At 41.3% G+C, this 20,593-nt stretch overlaps 1 protein-coding gene across 6 annotated transcripts in view; it reads right to left on the bottom strand.

The window, feature by feature from the left end:
• cltcl1 (clathrin, heavy chain-like 1) overlaps positions 1-19,835 on the bottom strand; it is a 29,935-nt gene extending 10,100 nt beyond the window's left edge. For 2 of the 6 annotated variants that reach the window (XM_005473528.4, XM_025896895.1), the window contains exons 1-24: positions 19,424-19,835; positions 11,588-11,795; positions 11,017-11,019; positions 9,721-9,989; positions 7,865-8,026; positions 7,508-7,621; positions 7,245-7,418; positions 6,843-7,040; positions 6,315-6,515; positions 6,052-6,204; positions 5,802-5,924; positions 5,150-5,287; positions 4,882-5,046; positions 4,543-4,723; positions 4,282-4,445; positions 4,070-4,195; positions 3,819-3,961; positions 2,852-3,086; positions 2,646-2,768; positions 2,402-2,547; positions 2,147-2,330; positions 1,375-1,567; positions 1,130-1,287; positions 828-992 (exon numbers count right to left, since the gene is read on the bottom strand). In XM_005473528.4, the coding sequence (XP_005473585.1) occupies positions 828-992; positions 1,130-1,287; positions 1,375-1,567; positions 2,147-2,330; positions 2,402-2,547; positions 2,646-2,768; positions 2,852-3,086; positions 3,819-3,961; positions 4,070-4,195; positions 4,282-4,445; positions 4,543-4,723; positions 4,882-5,046; positions 5,150-5,287; positions 5,802-5,924; positions 6,052-6,204; positions 6,315-6,515; positions 6,843-7,040; positions 7,245-7,418; positions 7,508-7,621; positions 7,865-8,026; positions 9,721-9,989; positions 11,017-11,019; positions 11,588-11,795; positions 19,424-19,465 (3,768 nt within the window). In that variant the 5' untranslated portion in view covers positions 19,466-19,835. Of the gene's footprint in view, positions 1-827; positions 993-1,129; positions 1,288-1,374; positions 1,568-2,146; positions 2,331-2,401; positions 2,548-2,645; positions 2,769-2,851; positions 3,087-3,818; positions 3,962-4,069; positions 4,196-4,281; positions 4,446-4,542; positions 4,724-4,881; positions 5,047-5,149; positions 5,288-5,801; positions 5,925-6,051; positions 6,205-6,314; positions 6,516-6,842; positions 7,041-7,244; positions 7,419-7,507; positions 7,622-7,864; positions 8,027-8,264; positions 8,293-9,720; positions 9,990-11,016; positions 11,020-11,587; positions 11,796-19,423 lie in introns of those variants that run through there. The other 4 variants (XM_005473530.4, XM_005473529.4, XM_003451088.5 and 1 more) reach the window with 4 other exon arrangements.
• Positions 19,836-20,593: the final 758 nt, after the last annotated feature.

Raw genomic sequence — 20,593 nt, 5'->3', positions numbered from 1 at the left:
CGTTGTTTCGTGTCTTTAGCCCCAGGTCTTTTAAATTAATCAGACAAAGTGGAGACCTGTAATTACACCGGATATTCCAAAGTGGTGCAACACGTTTGGACAAGCTGTGATGCACCTCAGACAAGGAACAAACCAAGGCAGTAATCACTTTTAATCTTTTTTCTTTTTTTTGGGTTTGTCTCTCTCTGCATTTTGTCCTTTTTTAAATGCGTGTTTTCTGCCTTAAGACACTGTAAACTTAGAAATGTTTTTGTCTTCTTTGTTGAGCATACTGAGTTTGCATGTAATGAAATGTTCTATACAAGTAAAATTGCTATATTGACACCTGATTATTGCATATTTCTATGTTTCTCTTTTTTTAATTCCCTGGTTTGGGGTACAGATGCAAATTAGCCATTTTCATCAAATCTGGCACTGATACACTGATATTCATTATCCTGCATGCTCCTTATTAAATAAAATAAATAAATAATTAATGAGCATAAACTATAGATTATAGCAGCCATGTGCAATCCGTGGCTGTTCACGAATCCATACATTATTATTATTTTGCTGAGAGACAAATCAGACGAATCAGACACTCCAGAAATAATTATGATGTAGATCCTGACGTGAAGGGCACTTACAAGTTAAACACACCTACTATATTATCTCCTGCACAGCAGCAGACTGCCACCGTGATGTGCAATCTGTTTTAATAGTGTGTGCACAAAATTTAAATTACTTTTAAGCCCAGTTAAAGGTGGTAATTTACCCTAGAGTATGATAATAGATTAAGAGAGTCAGACTATTTCATAGTCAAATTCTTGGTGCGCAGAGGCGCTTACCTCCTTCCATGTCCGTGTGCTGTTGGCTTTCCTGGCGCTGTCCACAGCTGCCTGGTACTCTCCCAGGTGGACTAATGTGGATGCAAGTCGAGCAAAGTTGGACACATTGTTATACAAAAGTTTGGCTGCTTCGTACATACCCTCCTCATAACATCTATCGCCCACCTGGAGAGGTAGAGATCAGATGATGAATATGCAGTTAACAATCATTTTCTGGCAAAAAACAAAAAGCACATTCTGCAACAGCTACACAACCCTTTAACACTACAGCTGGAACTTTTGTTGTTGTTTTTTTTTTTTACCTGCTGTATGTGAGCATTGTTGGGCCCGCTGACAAATTCTTCCAGCTCAGCCAGACGGTTAGTTTTAGCTAAAGCAAAGATCAGCTCCGTCTCCACGTAAGACTCTCTGGCTTTCTTCCGAGCCATCTGTAGAAACTTCACCAAATCCTCCCAGTTATCTAGAAACAGCAACACACTACAGATCAGCTCAGACCCAAGACTGATAAACATCATTAGCATGTTTTACCTGTAAATCAAAAACGTACTGTTCTTGCTGGCTGCGTTGACCACCTCCATGTACGCTGACGGGTCAACGGCTTTAATATATGAATCAATAGCTTCCTTGACCAGGTCTCTGTGCAGCTGGGCTCTTGCTAACTGACTCCACACTGCAGGCTCATTACAGCGCTCAGCAAACTCATAGGCACGGTCTAAGTTCCCTATGTGCTCTATCAGTACCTAGAGGGATACAAAATTCAAAAAAAAAAAAAATATAAGAGATGGTTATAATCTGTGAGCCAACATGAGAAAATAATAGAAAACAGTGGGACTAGCATTTTTAAGGCTCATTTGTTTTCACTATTACGTAGAGGTGCTAAATTCACAGTGATTAAGAGACACTGATGAAACCTGCTATCATTGGCAAATGACTTTGTTAGTTTAGTTAACGGGCTTACCCACAAGAACTTTTAATGGCCCAGATTTAGGAAAGGTAACTATCAATTCATTCATTAATCCACTGATTTTCTTAAATGTTTTTCTAACTTTGGTAGGAGAGCCCAGGAGATTATCCCAGTTCTTACAGGTCGAGAGATGAGGTATACCCTGACACATGAAATATAAACATCCCCAACTAAAAATGTTGCAACAAATTATTTTACAAAAAGAAATGGAAATTTTTACTTAATCGAGTAAAATAAATGCACATATTAATGTAAATTTTTATAGAGAAAAAGTTCTGTGATTAGAAACTTTAGCTTACTGTAACTTCGACCTCCAGCATTAGTGCAGTTTTAGCAGGATTATGTTTGTTTTTACCTGAATGGCTGAGGTGTTCACATCAAACTTCTTGAAAATAGCAAACGCCTCTTCAAAGAGCTCGTTGCTGATAGCAATGTTTGCAATATCTGGAGCATCGTAGTTGTCTAGCCTGTTAATGTACTCCATCACACGAGTGCGATCTGCCTTGATGGCTGTTAAAATAAGCAAGTTCTGCAGGTTTCTGCAAAAAATAAAAAAGTTAGAAAAATGGTAAATGATCACCATGCAGAATAAGCTGTGAGCCTGATGTACCTGTGTTCACTGAAGACTGAATTATCAAGTACGATTTTCTCCAGAAGTTCAATCAGCTCATTGGGCAGGTCTGCGGTCATGAAGGCCTTCACTGTGACCGACACCTCCTCTGGGTCTTGGGTTTCTGACAGAGCTGTCTGCACCACCTGAAAGGAGGAAAATCGAAAATAAATGTTGAGAAAAAAACCCACACAATTCATGTTTGTGTACTTTACTTTAAAAGAAGAGTTGCAGGATCCCTTACCTGGTCGATGAGCTGTCTTCTAAAAGGATTGTTTTCTTCTAACACATTCGCCCAAAGCTCTGGATCTTTCCGCCGTACCAGATATCGAGCCTCACTCTTAAATAATGAATTCTCATTGCACACCTGACATGAACAAATAGTTTAAATAATTATAATGAATGCGTTTTAAACTATGACACTAAAGCCATACATTGTGATCTACATACTTTGATGAGCTCCAGATCACACTGCCCTCTCTCATAAGCCACACAGGCCAGGTGGGGGTCTCTCTTCTCACAGTAGCGTCCAACCACGGCGCTGTCATAGAACGGGTTCTCCTTTAGGAAGCGCTCAGGTGTGTTGTTGCTGTCAATGTAGATCTTGGCCAGGGCGTTATGGGTAGCTGGCTCCTCGCATCCTTCATGGATACGAGACTCCAGCCATGGCAACAGAAGTTTCAACCTGATAACAGAAACTGTACGTTAATATAAAGCTTCATTACATAATACCTAGGAGAAGCTTTTAAAATTCATTTCATGGCAAGGACTGGTAAAAGCACACATTATATTTCTAAGATGATGCTACACTGTAGCTTTTTCCTGTGATGTAATGCACAGCCAGAAGACTAGATGGCAGCATTGTCCACTCAGCAGGCCAATTGATTCATGTTTTAGGGTTTCTCACTTTCACATTTGTTCATACAGACTACATAGCTTCATTAAATGAGAAAAAGTTATTCTGATGGTTGACACTGAGGTATCGATGAAACATAATGACAACCTGAGAGAATCCACACTAGAAATCACCTTTGGTGTTAAAATTAATATTTTAATTTCAACTTCATGAATGCATTAAACTAACAAGTATGCACTGAGCAAACACAAAGATAAATGTCTGTATATTTATATTCATGTATTCCACTCCTGTATCTGAATGCTTGACGATTTATAGGCATCAGCTAAAGAGATCATGATTCTTTACTATTGTTTATTGGAAAAGAAACAATTTTCAAGTTAGTATTTGTTCTTTTCCTTCAATGACTGGAGGGGAAAAACACACATAACTAAGTGGTTCAGGCAAACCGCAAACATGTCTTGCAATCTGATCTATCATTTAATCTCATTCCTACAGAAGTTAGATTTAACAGCTTTTATGTACCAGCATGATACTTGCGCATTTACCCTTTAGTCTTACCTGTTCCTTTTCTCTACCTCGTCCACCAGCTCATCAGTGGAAAACTGCCCTCTGACCACCATGATCAGGTTCTTAATAACATCCTCAGAACAATCCACATCCAATAAACCACCAATCACCACTGGTAAACGACTGGGGTTCACCTGAAAGCAAAACAGAGAAAGCAAAATAGAGAAGCATCATACAGCTCAATAACGATAACTAGATAATAATGAGATTATGTATAAAGTCACCCGAGCTGTAGATCTTACCTTCTGTACATAGATTTCGATGTATTTCTGCAGACTGTTGCGGTAAAGGTAGAGAACCAGGTCGTGGACAAAGTCAAAGCGATCGCACACAATGATAAGAGGAAGCTGGTCTGTTAGCTTTGCTTCCTAGAAGCAGAAGAAACATGAGGTTTATTATGAATTAACTGTGGGAGATGCTAATATCAGAAAAATATGCTAGGGGATCTTTATACCTTGAGGAAGTTTTTAACCCTGTCTGGGTCGTAACAGTTGCTTTCTCTACAGATTCTCTCCACTTCTTTGATCTGGCCGGTCTTACAGGCAGCCTGGATGTATTTAAAGTGAACATCGGGCTCTTGGCTGAAATTCACAATCGACCCAAGGAAGTAAAACAAGCCTTGTAGAGAGATGAGAGGGGAGAAACAACACGGTGGTTGAGTTAATCTACTGTGAATTAAAACCTGCAGAAAATGGGGAAAAACAATTGCACCTACCTTCATAACTCTTGAAGGATTCAAAAAGCTCCACTAACGCTTGAGTTCCCAGCTGTTCGTGGTATTTAGATGCTACCTGGACACACAGCTGCAGGTTCTGCCTGATATTAGCCGACAGCATGGCCCTTAAACACTCTAAAGAGTCTTCAACTGACAAGGAGCCAAAAAAGTTCACCAGCCACTAAAAAGAAAAAAGAAAATGGGGTGAAAGTGAGGCAACATGTTGAGCACAGAGGAAAATGGAGTCATTTCAGGAAGCATTTTCACACATTAAATAGTAAAATGAAGCCGCTCCCAAGAGAGCAAAATACAAGCATCATTGCCCTTCTACAGCCATACCTCAGGGTTGAGCAGATGTGTGTGAACCACGGCTCGTTTGATATCGTACAGGTCAGTGTAGTGTTCAAGAGCTCTCTGTAGCAGTCCTGCCTTCTCACACAGCTGAGCAACATGGGCACGGTCATAGTGCGTGAACATCTGGTTCCCAAGGATTGCATCTGCTACCTAAAACAGTGCATACGCACACATGAGCAAACACACTGTATTTAACATTATTAAAGCCAAGGTTGCTCTTTGTAAGCAGGAGAGTCTGAACATTAACATTCACCTGGGGGGCGTGTATTAGGTTCATCTCAAGAAGACGTGTCTGTAAGTGACCTTCTGCTGGGCGGTTGTTCTTTAAAGCATCCAATAGGAAGGAGGTGCACTGCTGGATCAGACTACCCTCCATAAACACATCAACAATCTACCAAAGAGCATGAGAGAAAAGAGCAGTCAAAACACAAATAGCTAGACAAAGTTCTCCCTTTTTTTTTTTTCTTTTTTTTTTTTTTATTTCAGACCATCTGTGAACAATGATTTGAGTTAGCATGCAAAGGTTTGAGTTGCAAACTATTAAACACCACAGGCCCGGTAGCCAGATGTTTCTGTTTTGCAGATGTCCTTAAACATGAAAAGTTCACATCTGAAAAGCAAAGGTCACCTTAACACCATCACTTTTCATAAAGTCATCATATTCCCTGTTTGAGATTAGGACAGAGCGGAGTGATGATGTGGCTTTAAAGGGGGGAGCGGGTGACTGACTCAGTGAATTCCTGGCATTGCTGCCACATCTGGAATAACACATATGCAGGCTCCCACACTGGGCACTTTGTGCGTTTGCGTGCATGTATAAGGGTAAACAGGCACATGCATTTTAAAGGGAGCACACAAGCAGGATGTCTCCAGTGAGAGAGGCGTTCACGTTTGTGCATGTTTACCTGGTTGATGTTGGCCAGTGGTTCCTCATCCTGGACCAGCATCTGAGCAAACTGCAGACCCTGGTCTGGATTCACACGCATCACATTCCTCAGCAGAAACACCCAGTCTGGGGTATATCCCACCTACACGAATGCAGAAGGATAAAAATGCACTTTCAAGCATCAATGCAATGCTATAAACATACTGCATGCCTGCTATTTGTGCAATGCTCAAAATTTAAATGGAAATACAATAAGCCTTCTTGATTACCTTTTTAGCATACAACACTATCTTCTGGAATTGGCCAGTCTCTGCAAAGCACTGGATGACCTTGTTGGGGACATTTGCTCTGAGGTACACACTAAGAGCGAGAGTGGGGTCAGAGGCCTTCACCAGGTCTCCCAGCTCCTCTGAGCACTCCAGCTACAACACAACAGGAGGAAAGCTACTTCACTTACACTGGTCACTGTAAAATAAACAAAATAAATGTATATCTACAAATCTGCCTCATTTCTTTAATTCTCCAATTATACCTTGTCCTCTTTCAGCCATTTCTCCAGTAGTTGCTTGCGGCCCTGTTGCAAGACGGGCCTGCACAGCTCCAGAGACTCAAACTTGTTGAGCTGGCCCTGGTCCAGAAGAATACCAAAATACTGCAGCAGTGGAGAGGCTTGACCCGGCTGGGCCGGGACACTCTGAAACTTGCGGATGGTTTCTGCTGTTCGCAGGATACCCTGAGGCGAGGAAAGACATCAAAGAATGAAGGAATTATTAGTCGTAGAGTAAAAAACAAAACAAAAGCAGATTCCATGGAATGTTTTAAAGGAGAACTTAATGTTTATTGCCGTGTTTTCACATGAACATATATGGGATTCTTTTTGTGTTTCGTTTTTCAGTGCTGAATCACAGTGTGTGTAACCGTCATAGTTTTAAGCACCAACAGAAAAATATTTGACAATTTGATTCTGTGCAAATGCAAGACTCCTTATGCAGTTCTCACCCACACGTGGTTCATATTAGCATAGGCAAGAATGACAAAACAGCAGCAGAGACAGGCGTACCTTGGGTGCTGATGCAGCAACCTTCGCAGCCTCTGAGTAACTTCCCTGGGCAAACAGAGTGTTGAACTTCCTGGCAAAAAGCTCCTCTGCCCCAGCAAGGTTTGACCTGACAGCTATCCTCAGGGCAAGATCGGGGTTCTGCAGCACGTTGGTGGCATAGTTTACAATGTTCTCCTCTTCCACACATACTGACAAAACCTATAATAAAAAAGGAACAGATAATAATTAAGAACTGCACAGTAAAAATAACTAAACTTAAGAAATGTGTCCAGTTAACAGTACAGTTTAAGAATGTCTGCCAAGCATAGCTAGCCAAAAAATTACAGTCAAATTATCCACTATGAATAAAAATTTCACTTGACAATTTGTTCTGCACGCACTCACGGTCCGTTTGCTTCTCACCTGTCCCTTCTTATTGACACCAATGATTCCCGAGGTGGCTTCGTGAGGAGCAGTTACAAAGATGGTCTCAGCACTGATTCGGTTCATGTAAATACACACTCCAGACTCCAGGTCGTACAGGTGAATGTAACCATACTTGGTGATCAAGTATATTACGCCATGCTTACTACCAATCTGAGGAGAATAATTAGAAAGAGAAACATTCAGGAGTGACCCATAATGTGGTGAGCAGAGTACAGTAGAAGAAATCTCATTTTCTTTACCTGCATAGCAACAGGAAAGTCTGTCTGGGCCTCTGGTGGGAAAAACACATCCACAGCTTTCTTAGCAAATGGCTGGTTTCCTGCAGCTGGCTGACCAACTTCGATGATGTGTAACTGGTAGAAGTAAACCAAGACAACAGTAAAGCAAATGAGACCAAAAAGAACATCAGAGTTGAGGATTTGTACATTAATAAACTTTCCTGATGTTACCATATAGGAACTTCAATTTGAACCAAAAGCCATGAAGCATAAAAGTTATTTCATATGATTCTAACATAAACATTACTCTTTCAAAGCAGTTTGCTTAGCAGCTAAAAACACAGATAGCATTCATGGGTACATTCGAATGGCCTTCACCTTTCCCCCAGCCTGTGAGCGCACAGCAAAACAGAAGAGAGTGGAAGGTTTGGCATTTCCCTCCACTTTGAACTCCCCGAAGGCAGCAGCATGGCCCTCGATGGGCTGGGACACTTTCCTGTCAACGGAGTACAGCTGCATTGCTCCGACCACACGGTTTTGCTGGAGGACAAGGAAAAAGAAAAAAAGGGTAGGGGAAAAAAAATTGATGTGTTCAAGTCATTAAGGATCAAAGATACAGGTTTAAATTTCAGGCAGTGTGTTTGTATGTGTATGTGAACAAATGGTAGGTATTATCTGTGCATTTGGTTAGATATGGGTAAACAAACTGTTTGCTTAATTGATTTACATATACATATAAAACAAGTTTACTTTGAAATATGTATGCATGTTGTCATACTTTGACATAGTCCTCTAGATCCAGACTCCTTTAGAAAAACAGAAAAAGAGTGGTATATTGATTTTCTTATTGAGATTCAGCAAGTCAGCAATAAAGACATGTGTCCATCCATTTTTCTTTCACCTATTCAGGGCCAGGTCACAGGGTGCAGCAACCTAAGCAGAGAAGCCCAGACCTCCCTCTCCCCAACCGCCTCCTCCATCTCATTCAGGCAAGCAAAGAGATGTCATCTTTTCAGTGTGTCCTACTCTTTGACCTCCTCCCACTATGACATGTCCAGAACACCTTGCCCAGCAGACACACAGGAGGTATCCCAGTCTGATACCTAAGCTTGATCCTTCAGACAAAACCTATTTCTTGTGCTCTTCAGTTATTACCAAAAGCTTGTGACCATAGCTGAGGGTAGGGGCGTAGATCAACTGGTAAATGCTTCACTTTTACACTCAGCTCTGTTTACCACAACGGACCGGTATAACATCCTCATCACTGCGGATGTGGCATCAATCCATCTGTCAGTCTCCCGCTCCCCTCACTTGTGAATAAGAGATACTTAAACTCCTTCACTTGGGACAGCAACTCTGACCTGGAATAGGCACTCTACCCTTTTCCAGCTGCAAACCATGGCCTCAGAGCTGGAGGTGCTAATTATCATCAATGCCGCTTCCCACTCGGCTGTGAACCACTCAAATGCAATCTGTAGGCCACCACCTGATGAAGCCAACAGAACCACAAGATCCACAAAAGGCAGAGACACGATCATGAGGCTAACAAAGTGGAAGCCTCGGCTACTCCTAGAAATTCTGTTCATAAAAATCATGAACAGAATCTGTGACAAAGCGCCCACCGGGAACGAGTCCGGCTTACAGCCAAAAAAACCCAAAAAACATCCAACTCTTTGTGTAAGAGAAGGATAAAATGCTGCGAGGCTGGTTACAGCAGAAATTTCTGGGAAGCTTAATTGTTAGAATTTCATGCCACTGTTCTCAGAATGTGTGTCTTTTATGTGTTCGTGGACACTAAATTGTGTTTTTTTTTATGACATTATACACCCTTATTGGCATAATACAATGGCATAACAGCTTGATCTCTTTATCCTCCCCTTCAGTCAGCAAACAATAAATCTGGGAAGTGATGAGGTTCCAAGTTTATTGGTTCCTGTAGACAGTAGATGATCCAGTCATTGGTTAGGAATGCAGAATTTTTTTTTTTTTAAGCTAATTCACTGTTGCACAATAGTTAAAGGTTTCAAAACTTAGTATGGTAAAAACAATTTTTTTTTGCTTTCCAGTGTTTACCTGCGTACAGCCAAAACCTTCCAGCCCAGTGAAGAGAACAAAGGTTGACCTCAGATAAAGTGTTTTTTGTGTGATCTTTTGTCCAATAAGGCAATAAACAGGGATTGGAGAGATAAATATTCCTTTCGCAGAAAATGTTTATATCATCTGTGTTTTCATACCTGTGCAGAAATCCCTATCAGCAGTAACCACTTCTGTTGTTCGTCAGTTCTGTAGTTAATGATCTGACATCCCGCCAGACTGGCGTGCCGATCGAATACTTTGGTCGGTTGGGAATCCCCCTCCATGCTCCAGTGATAGACGGCAGTATCTGTCACCAAGGCCACGGTGTTTACAGAGATCCACTTCCAGAACATGACCTCCTCTGACATGGTGTGAGCCTTCATCTTACTCTTCATCTCAATGTTGAAGATCTGCAGCGTCTTGGCAGCTGAGGGTCGGTAAAGAAACAGAGAGACGTGAGACGAAACAGGCAAGAAAGAAGTAGTCAAATAACTCCAAACAACAAATTAAATAGCTGTTCTAAGTAACACACAGACCCGCAGATGAACACGTCTGCCTCGAAATAGTTAGAAAATAAATAGTTCCAATTAAAAGTAGCTCTATTTATTCAGAGAGGAAAAGTTTTAATAGCTTGTTCTTTTGAGTGGCGAAGACCTAGTTTCTGCCAAGACTTGATGATTTTCTTTAATGTAACTACCGTTCCATGCTGTGAGCACCACTGTAATGGGGAACTGAGGGAGTTTTCTGACACAAGTATTCAAAACTCGTGTCAGAAATAAAGAGCAAATAAAAATTATATCTGAACTGCTCGATATTGTTCGTAAGCCAGGGAAGCACCACTCTTTACTGAGTGACCTGACCCGCAGCTACAGAAAGCAGACGGCAGCTTTTGAAGATGTCACAATTGACTAAACACAGATACAACCTCCATTTACCCAAAAAACTTAATGAAAAACAAACAGGTGATGTAATGCATGACTCATGTAAATACTAGAGCTGCTGTACAAACTTGCAAACTGCCATCAGCACGCACACAGCCTTTACGATACATGAATGGCATCCCTTATGTGCAGGAAGGAAAGATCTGAACATCGATTACGGCTGCTGGCACACGCTCACACAAGCGAGCAAAGGTGCACAAAGAGTGCCCCAGCTCCTCTCACTGTATAACATCTGATGATGCATACCACACATACACTCTACCAGCATACAAGTCATGCTAACACATAATTCTCATAAAAGTAGGGCATTTGCCAGAAGATTAGGCTGGGGTGTGGGTGTGCGTGTGATATTGAGGTGACTTTCTTGTAGCCGTCTGTGTTTTGATTGATCAGTGGTCGAAATAGATGTGCATAGTTAAAAGGGATACAGGGGATAGCTTTTATGAGAGAGACATGGCCAGTGTATCATCACAACAGTGTGCCAGACGGGTAGACAGATAGAAAGCAACTCACCATCTGAGAAATGACAGAAAGCAAAGGAGAAAAAGCAAAGTGTCAATCAGGTAAGAATGAGAAGACAAAGATAGACCATAAGGAAAGGGGCAAACAGGGAATACTGTCCTTAAAAGGAGGAGGGAGGCAGGGGGAGGAGGGAGAGAGAGAAGCATTATAAGCAAATCATCCTGATCAGCGCTTGTGTTTGTGCTCTAAGGGTTAGTTTCAGTGACAGGTGATCAATTTTCACAACCAATTTACTACACTCGGGTAATAGACGTGAGTGCACTCAGCATATTTACAACATTGACAGGCATTAATCTTTGCTGCAGCTTTCCCACAGCCTTTCTAGTGAATGGCTAAATCTGTTAAAACTAAAAGCAAATAAACAGTGCAGAGGCCATGCAGACTTCATTCTGGGACTTTAAACAATAATACAATACTTTGCGCTTAATATAGGGCCACCAGTAATAAAAGCCAACAGTTTTGACTCTTTCTTTTGTCTCTCAACAATACAGTATTTCTCATCTATTGGCTACTGCTGCCTAAATGTGTTGTGTCATTTCTATATGCGTCATCATCATCATACCTTTGAGGGCGATCACTTTGCTGGCGGGGTTCATGATGGCACTGTCGGCAGAGATTGGTCTCCTGATTGGGTTGGTGGGATCGGACATGTCCACAATCACCACCTGGTTCTGCTCGCCCACCTTCTCACGGATGCAGATGAACTTGTCCGACTCCATCGTCAGATAGCTGAACCCAATGTTGGCTGGGTTTACGCCCAGGTTCTGCAGCTAAAAAACAGTTTTGAGTAAGCTAGTCAGTAGCTGCAAACAGATACAAGTACATTTTCAAGTGGCTAAACAGTTTATAAAAAATGATAATAGATGCAATTACATTTAAAGAAAGAGCTTTCTTTAGGGGTACGACCACAGGCATGTCTTAACAAAAACACAGAAAACAAAACGGGTAGGAGCTAATGATATATCATAAGTATACCAGGTGACAGAGCTGTAGCTAGTGATATATATGACATGATTGTTTGCTACCAGTTTCATCTAGAGGAGCAGGAACCTGTCCCCCGCACTAAAACACAGGTTTGTAACACAGAGTTAGCTTAGAAGAGCAATTACAGTCTCGTTTTTGTGATAAACATGAAGCTAAATTCAAAAGGCGATTAGCTTAGCTTAGCATAAAGAAAGGAAATTGAGGGAAAACAGCTAGCCAGGCTCTGTAAAAAAAAAAAAAAAAAGTGTAACAAGATGCATACACAAGCCCTAAAAGCTCCTAGATTCATTTACATACATAATATGAACCATGTCTTTGTGTTGACAGTTCACTGTCGATCTTTCTTTAAGTATTTATATGTTAGCTAAAGTACATATAATAAACAAACACTGAAAACACCGCTTTTTAGTAAGCACTGTTAATTAACTGGAAATTGTAGTTTATAGTAATTTGAGTGGTTGGTAAGACTACAAAAGGTCTATATAAATGCAAATACACTGTAGTACATTAATTATTATAGACTGTATTATAGCTGATAAGAGACATTGCATTCTGTTGGCAGACACACATTTTGTATGTATATTTAGTATACACAGTATAGTGCATTTTGTAATAAAAGTAATTAAAAATTAATTATTGGTCAGTGAGCCCATCCTCATTCGCAGGCGAACAGCTGCTGCCAGTTTGTGAGAAATATGCATAAGGTGACACAAAGCTATAAAACAGAATTACATTTCATTCTCTTTATTTTCATTTTTACACAGCATCCCAACTTTTACAGAATTGGGGCTGTGAAAGCAAAACTCAGCCACAAGCACAATATTCCTGCTTTAATACTATGCTTTTGTTGCAACAACTTAAAATGTGGTGAGAAAATATATGTGGGAGCAGCTGCCATTTGCTTTTTAGGGGAAGAAAAAGTAGTGATTGATGGATCAAAACAGGGACTTGATTAAAATAGCAGCAGGTCTGCTCAAGTTTTCCAGGGATACTCTTAAAGGTCGTTTTCCCATACAGGAGGTCTGGTCGGTGGTACATGGAGCCAGGGGACAAGCGTGGGCACACAGCTGGATATTAACTAAACAGAGCTTTATTTTAGATTTATTTTACACACGCTGGCAATAATTTCCAGAATTTCCTGAAGGCGTTAGAGAGTTTTTTTGGGGGGGGGGGGGGTTATAAATAGTAATGCTGTCATTGTACTTATCATCACATCTCACATATCTACTACTTAATTTTATTAAAGGTCGACTGGACCTTGACAGTGTATTTAATCATCCTTTTAAGCAGCTAGCTGTAAATAAAGTTTCATTACCACTAAAAAAAATTTTTTTTTTTTTTTAAACCCAAGAGATTCACTAAAACCAAGTACACATAAGAATATTTTAATAAAGCACCATCAGCAAATTCAATTCATTAGCGCATTTATTTTCCTAATGAGAAGAAGTCAGAAAACACAACAACACAAAAATTTGCACTGCCTCAAAACTAACAAACATGAAAAAGTCCAGTTTGGTTGAATAGAGGAATTACTGCACACAATGTCAAACTAACTGAACTGAGAGGACAGACAGAAATATGCACTCTCCCTCTGATGACTGAACTGACTGCATTATGCAGTCTGAGGCAAGCGGAAAGGAATCCTTACGCTCATCACAAGGACTGTACTATCTCGCAGTTGGCTGATAGAGCAGGAAAACAAATCATGACCGCTGAGCCATTTAAATCATGTCATCTCCAAAACAGGAAGGATGCAGCAGTCTTCAGCCTGGGGTGATCAGAGGGGCTGCTTCCAAGAAAATAGAATTTTCCTTAATTAATTACATCCAAAATATTTTTAGATTTTCACTTATACCAGGTGATAACTTTAGGATAGGCTACACATGAAAATACTGATAAGTGTACAGTGGTTTTTTAGGGGGGGAAATGCATGCAGTTATCACCAAACACAGTTATTAGTTTTTTGGCCTCTTTTTTAGATTTTTGTTGTTTTTTTCAAGACCTACAGTCCTGTGACCAATCAAAAGACAGAACTGATGCAGACCACGAAATTCAGTTTCTTCCCTTAAAATGCTCTGCCACAGCAGCCACCTTCAGTTGCTTCTTCTTTGTGGATCTTTCTACCTTCAGTTTTGTATTTAACAACTGAAAATCTGCTCTGCTGAGTTGAGATCAGGCGACTGACTTGGTCACTGAAGAAGAATTTCATATTTCTTTGCCTTGAGAAACTCTTGGGTTGCTTTTGCAATATGCTTCAGGTCATTATCCATCTGCACCATAAAGTATCATCCAATCAGTTTTGCTGCATTTGGCTGAATGTGAGCAGAGAGTATATCCCTATACACTTCACAATTCCTCCTGCTGTTTCTATCAGCAGACCCATCATCTAGTAACCCAGTTCCACTGGTAACCATACATGCCCATGCCATAACAATGCCTCCATCCTCGTGTTTGATAGAAAATGAGGTATGACTCCTCATTCTCCATACTTTTCTCTTCCCATCATTCTGGTACAAGTTCATCTTGGTTTCATTTTCCTTTTCTCAAGCGTAACCAGTGTTTTGCACCCTTTTGTAAACCCTGTATTTCCATTCATGAAGACACTTTTGATTGTAAATCTTAACAATGATACGTCTATCTCCTAGAAAGTTCTCATGACTTTGTTAGATGTTGTGAAATTCTTGAGCTGGTCAGTGCATTCATTCTTTTTAAGAATGTACCAGATTGTTGATTTGTCCTGAAGTTTAAAACTTTGTGCAGCAAATCGTGTTGCTGCACTCGAATTTGCATAAAGCAGGCAGCCTCACTTCATCCAAGGCCAGGGGCCGTAACAGTTTCTGATAGGCTCATTTTGGTTTTATCAACATCTCTTTGGACTTCATATTAAAAGTTCCAGTGAAAAGCAACTAAATGAAAGTTCAACACTTGTCTGCCTAACTTGTCATCTAATAATGAGGAAACTGACCTCACTTAATCAGGCACAAATTGAGCCTCTGAAAACTGGGCACTATGTATGAAAATGGCTTTAATTCTTAAACAGTTAATGCAACGCATTTGTTGAAAATGCTTTTCTATTAGCCACAAACCATATCAAAAAACAAAAACCACAGCCAGATACATTCTGTTTGGGACAGCCAATCATAAGAAAGCTGCTTTAAAGGTAGAGAAACGGAGTTAAAGCAGCTTGGTTCATGCAAAGGATCACCTTTGGGGTTGTGCCAATGTCCAAGGAAAGTCCAAGAATAAAAATATGGAGCTAATTCCCCTTTCACAACATTACAGAATCAACTTTTAACTGAAGCATGTTGCAGTTTATGATAAAGAGACAAATATTTCACTAAAGAGCAATATTCAAGTGCTGCTTAACCGTGGAACAATTTCTTTTAGCCAAAGAATTAATGAATTAATGAATTATGCAGTTGGCATTTTTAATGTTTATTGTCCCAATGATTAAATAATAAAGGATGAGAATAATAATATTTTCATTGTTTACGGCATCTTGTAAAGGCCACAGAAAAACCCTGGGGGAGGAATGGAGCCATATGCTGCATCTCTTCAAGACTGCCAAAACCATCTCTGGAAGCAGAGGGGAGGGAAGTTACGATAAAGTTAACGGAGGAAAAGATAAGGTTGGGAGTGAAAGGAGGAGCTCAAGACACTGACCAATATCCTGTTGGCAACGAAGAGAGGGCGCGAACCATTGTAAATAAGAGAAGTCAGAGTGATGTATGTGCCTCTTACGAGAAATGAAGAACAATGGCCAAGAGGTAGGAAGGTATGTTGATTCTAGTTCCAGTAACACAGGCCTCTGGCATTTTACAGTACGATTTAGGGTGGAGAGACTGGCTCGCTGTAAGAACACTCCCCCAGCTGATTCTTAGTCGAATATGCCAGACTAAAATCCCACTTCAGCTTCAACCTGCTGTCTCCAGTGATCCATTTAAATACTAACCAGTGATACACTGCAGACTCCTCTAAGCAATCTTCGCTGCACACATGAGACGATAAAAACAACGCATTAATACGTTAATACCGCAGTAACAAAAGGCAGGAGATCTTCACTGATGAAGCAGCATTGACGGTATTTGGTGAGTCATAGGCTGGGTGGACATCTTGCTGAGGCTCTGACACGTTGAATCAGCAGCTGATGGTTTTGGGCTCATGAAGAGATTACACAAGCAGTTTTTTTTTTTTGTTTTTTTTTAAACAAATCGAAGAATGCAGGGGGGGGGGGGGGAGCGGAATTTGCTTGCAAAGCGCGTAGCCTTTATTTTAAGAAATCAGAGTTTGTGTTTTGTCTTGGTCTCTCCATCTTTCTCTCCTCTTGTCCCCCCCCAAAACCAGTCGCACCCTTCTTAACCCATGGTCTACCGCGGGGTTTCTTCCTGTTATCAGGGAGTTCTTCCTTCCTGCAGTCGCCAAGTGCTTGCTCATGTGGGATCATCAGATTGTTGGGATTTTCTCTCAATTTTCTCAAGTGCCTTGAGAAAAGTGTTAGTGTGAATTGTCCCTATATAAATAAACCTAAAGTATATAGCTATGGTGATCATGAACACCTTAAAGTAGCAATGGATTCTATTAATATTCTAACTTCCAAGTCAGAATAAACACACAGATATTTATCTCCGATTCTAGTATGGTTTGTAGAACAATCCGCACTTGTAGTTAATCCAAATTTCAAAGTTCACAACCCATTTGAAATTACAGAAAGACACAATGTGAGTGTTGTATGTGTTGGATGACTGCTCTTTCAATGCATTCATGATTGAATTCCGGTGACTGAACACAGACGCTCAGCCTTGTCCCTGCCAGCCACTGCTGCGGTCACAGATGTGTCCTGTTAGACTCGCTTAGACTGTTCTGTCATCCTGCTTCCCATCCTGATGCAATTTGCCAGGCTTAAACGGGCCCTGCTTACCTCAGTTGTCTATCAAACACATCCGGTGGTTTGACATGGTGGCGTCATTTCATTAGTACAAATACAGCAGGTTCACTACTCCCGACTCAGCTAGACAGGACAATTTTCAGGCATTTCAGAGCTGCAGGAAATCTTTGCACTTACACAAGCTGCTACAGTACGTAGGCTGCTGCACCGACAGCCAGCAGCAGAGCCACAAAAGCTGTAAATGACTCTCGCCTTCATAATTCACCAGACCATTCTCAGTCCCTCATTTTTGTCTCCATCATAATCCACAGAACCCAACTCTGATCCACCAATTACTGCTTTGATTTAACGACAGATTCTGCCATGCTCATGCACAGTATGGTTCTAGAATCATAAAGCAGAGTAAAGAGAATTTACCCCACAGCTTCGTGACAGTGTGAGGCAGGTAATCTATAGCTGGCATTAACACTACAGAAACCCCAGTCCTTCATCTTATATGTCTGCACTAAACAGAGGAACATTAAAGTGATTTTTTTAATGCTCATTTATCTCAACAGTCATCTGGTTGAAGGTTTGAACAGTAGGTGGGTGGAGCTGCACATTCGCAGACCTCTTTTGAAACTTGTGCCATGTTATCAGCATTTAAATAGTATATGCATGACAGAAGATGAGAAAAAGCATAATCCGGCCCATTTAAACAACAGTTTTAAGTGGAATAGTCAGGATATTATGGCATTTGCTGTACTCTGTATATTATGCAAGTGCTAGCTCAACAAGCTGGTACCTCATCACAAATCTAAATCCATGTTACACTCATGAACCTCGGCCCAGACTGCAGACACTGAGCTGTAAATACCAGGCCAAGGAAAAGAAAAAAAAAGCTAAACAACTTGAGGCCCAAAGTCCTGGGTTTGCAAATTCCAAGCATTTTTCACTCTGCTGGAGCCACCTAGACTCACAGGGAGATACGACTGTAGCAGAGCTGGGATTTCACGGTAGAGGTGAAACATAAAGCTGCGGGCTGCTTATCGCCGTCTCAAGGCCTGATTTTCTTAAGACATGTATAAAGGGAAAGGTCTGTGCTGTTGTGAGCAATCTGGACTAATAACCAGACATTGCCAGGTACTGCACTGTGCTCCATCAGTGAGCAGCAGTGTACCGCTCCTGTCAGTGAGGAGAGGAGCCTGCTAGGCTGCAGGCTCTTTTGGCTGGCAGTTTTTTGGTGGATAAAGGATCTTTGGCTGAGAAAGTGGGGCTACTGGCCAGAGGAAGGGAGCAGAGGGAGAGAGAAGGGGGGTTGGGACTCTGAGCTTTTAATTTTTTCTAGTGAAAGGCCATTTCACTGCCTGCTGTTACCATAACAACAGGCTACAGACCAGGGGAGGTGGAGGGGTGCGTCACAAAGTTTCTCTTCTGGCTGCAAGACACCAAGCACTGGGGCTGCTACGGGACAGCGATTAAAAGTCCATAGCAGTGGAAAAAAAGGGGGCCATAGTGCAAATTGTTCCCTCGCAGACGACTAAATCACTGGCTGCTTGTTTTCTTTTCTTGTCACAGATTGTAAAAGGGCATTTGTGTTGTGTGCGCGCGTGTGTTTTCTCCACCATGATCAGGGTCTATTGAGCTTGAGTTCCTCTGATATATTGATGCAGATTGCTTTGAAGCTGTACAGATGCTCCCTAAGATGCAAAAAATACAATAAAATAAATAATCACCAGCTTGAGTTTGGAGACACATTAAATCAATATGATATTGACGCTGCAATATGGAACTAGATGTCATATTGCGTTTTGGTCATATCGATCGAATGATGCGTTTCTGGTCTTACAGGCTTCATTACAACTGATTGAGCCAGTTTCCAGAACTTATTCAACTGCCGAGTGAATCCAAACATAACTGCTCTTTACGTTCCCCTGTACACCTACATCCAACGAACAAGATCTAAATAAAGCGCACAGTTTCATGTTGTTACATGAAACACATTACGGTGATTTTTATCAGTTACGCCCAGCTGTGTGCAAAAGCTGGGCATTTTGACAGACACTGGTTGGGATTTTTGCTCCTGAAACTGGGAGTATTTGGCTGCAGGACATGACAACAACATGGCAGCAACAAAGATTGAGAACAAGTGCCATTCATTTCTCAGATACAACGTAGCCACGAACAGCTGAGCTCAGTTGTCACAAAGTGTCAAAACACCGCAGTCAAAATGACAGCGGCGTTTATAACTTAAACGGGAAAAACTGCGGCGTATCCCCCAATACACACACACACACAAACACGCACAAGCACACGTACCGGTCCGCATTGGGGCTGTATACGATCTGACTGTTCAATTTTTACAAGTCATCATCTGCCCGGCAGGAGAGAACTAGGCCTGTAGCTATATTGAGCACCACCCCGCAGCCCTTTTTCAGATTCCATTTAAATGCGACATGTGCTGTGTGTGTGCGGACCCACAAGGGCGAGGAGTGGCGCAAAAAGAAAGGAGCTGGAATGAAATTTGGGGCTTTTTGTATGTCTGCTTACCTGCAGATGCTCCTGAAATCGTATCGGCAGTATCTGAGCCATTTCTGGAGGGTTTCTCTGCCCGAAGAGTCCGTGAGGAAGGAAAGGGGAAGGGGACAACAAGAGGATAAAGGTGGTGTTCTTCTTTGTGTGCCCTAAACGCCCCAAAAGTCAAACTGATGGGCAGTAGTAGGTAGTCTGGGTGGCTTGCGTTGGTATCACACGAATCCAGTGACTGCTCCCATTCAGTAGCCCCCCTTACACCAGTCCTGAATCAAAAACTCCGCACCTCCGCTAAGAAAACTAGTCCACTTCAACTACTACTGAGTCAAACCATCTCCTCCCTGAGCCTTGTAAGGATATGGGCAGTCTTAAAAGCCCGAGCTTACTTATTGAAACGGATTACTTCACATGTGACGCCCCACCCTTGGATTTTTTTTTTTATTATTGTTTTCTCTGAGCTGTCAATGAATTCAGTTGAACGCGCATTTTGTACCCCTCCGCCGCAGCCCCTTCCCCCTTCCTTTCCACCAACTTCGAAATCAGGGCTCGTGACATGCGCCCCACCTTTGCATAATTACCACACAATCACACACATGCAGTCATCTTTCTATAAAATGTGCTTCTGAATGGATGATCAGAGGACTGCCGACCTTTCAAATCGTGCTTTTTCCAAGCAGCTTTTTACGTCAGTGACCCTCTCACATCATCACCGTGGTGCATGGAGTGCAGCAAGATGTGCACAACTAAAAAGTACATTTCAGTATTATGTTAACGTCAACAACCTTTCTGGCGTGTCATTAATGAGAATGAGTCTCTGAGGGTGAGGAATGGAAAATGTGGTTTCTGCTTTATTTAAAAGTCAAAACCATTTACACCATAATATCTGGGTTTGTGGTTTCTTTGAAACATAGTTCCTTTGAAAAACAGCAAAGCCTCATTTACATTTCAGACCAGACATGAATCAGTATAACGTGCAGTAATATGAATATCATTTAAAATCCCAAAATACCTGTTCCAGAAGGTTAGTCTTGCTCCATGTAGTATTTACTAGTGAAATATTAAAACTTAAAATGAGTAGCATTGAAAAATATGAAAATAATAATAATACGTGTTTTAAATGCAGATACCACATGTAAAACTTATCTGATTTTAGTCCAGTCCATGTATGAAAGTCTATGACATCCTAAA

The sequence above is a fragment of the Oreochromis niloticus genome, linkage group LG12 (assembly GCF_001858045.2).
Source record: "Oreochromis niloticus isolate F11D_XX linkage group LG12, O_niloticus_UMD_NMBU, whole genome shotgun sequence".
Lineage (NCBI taxonomy): Eukaryota > Metazoa > Chordata > Actinopteri > Cichliformes > Cichlidae > Oreochromis > Oreochromis niloticus.
Note: the sequence above shows the minus strand (reverse complement) of the source record. Positions and strands in the feature narration are given on the sequence as shown.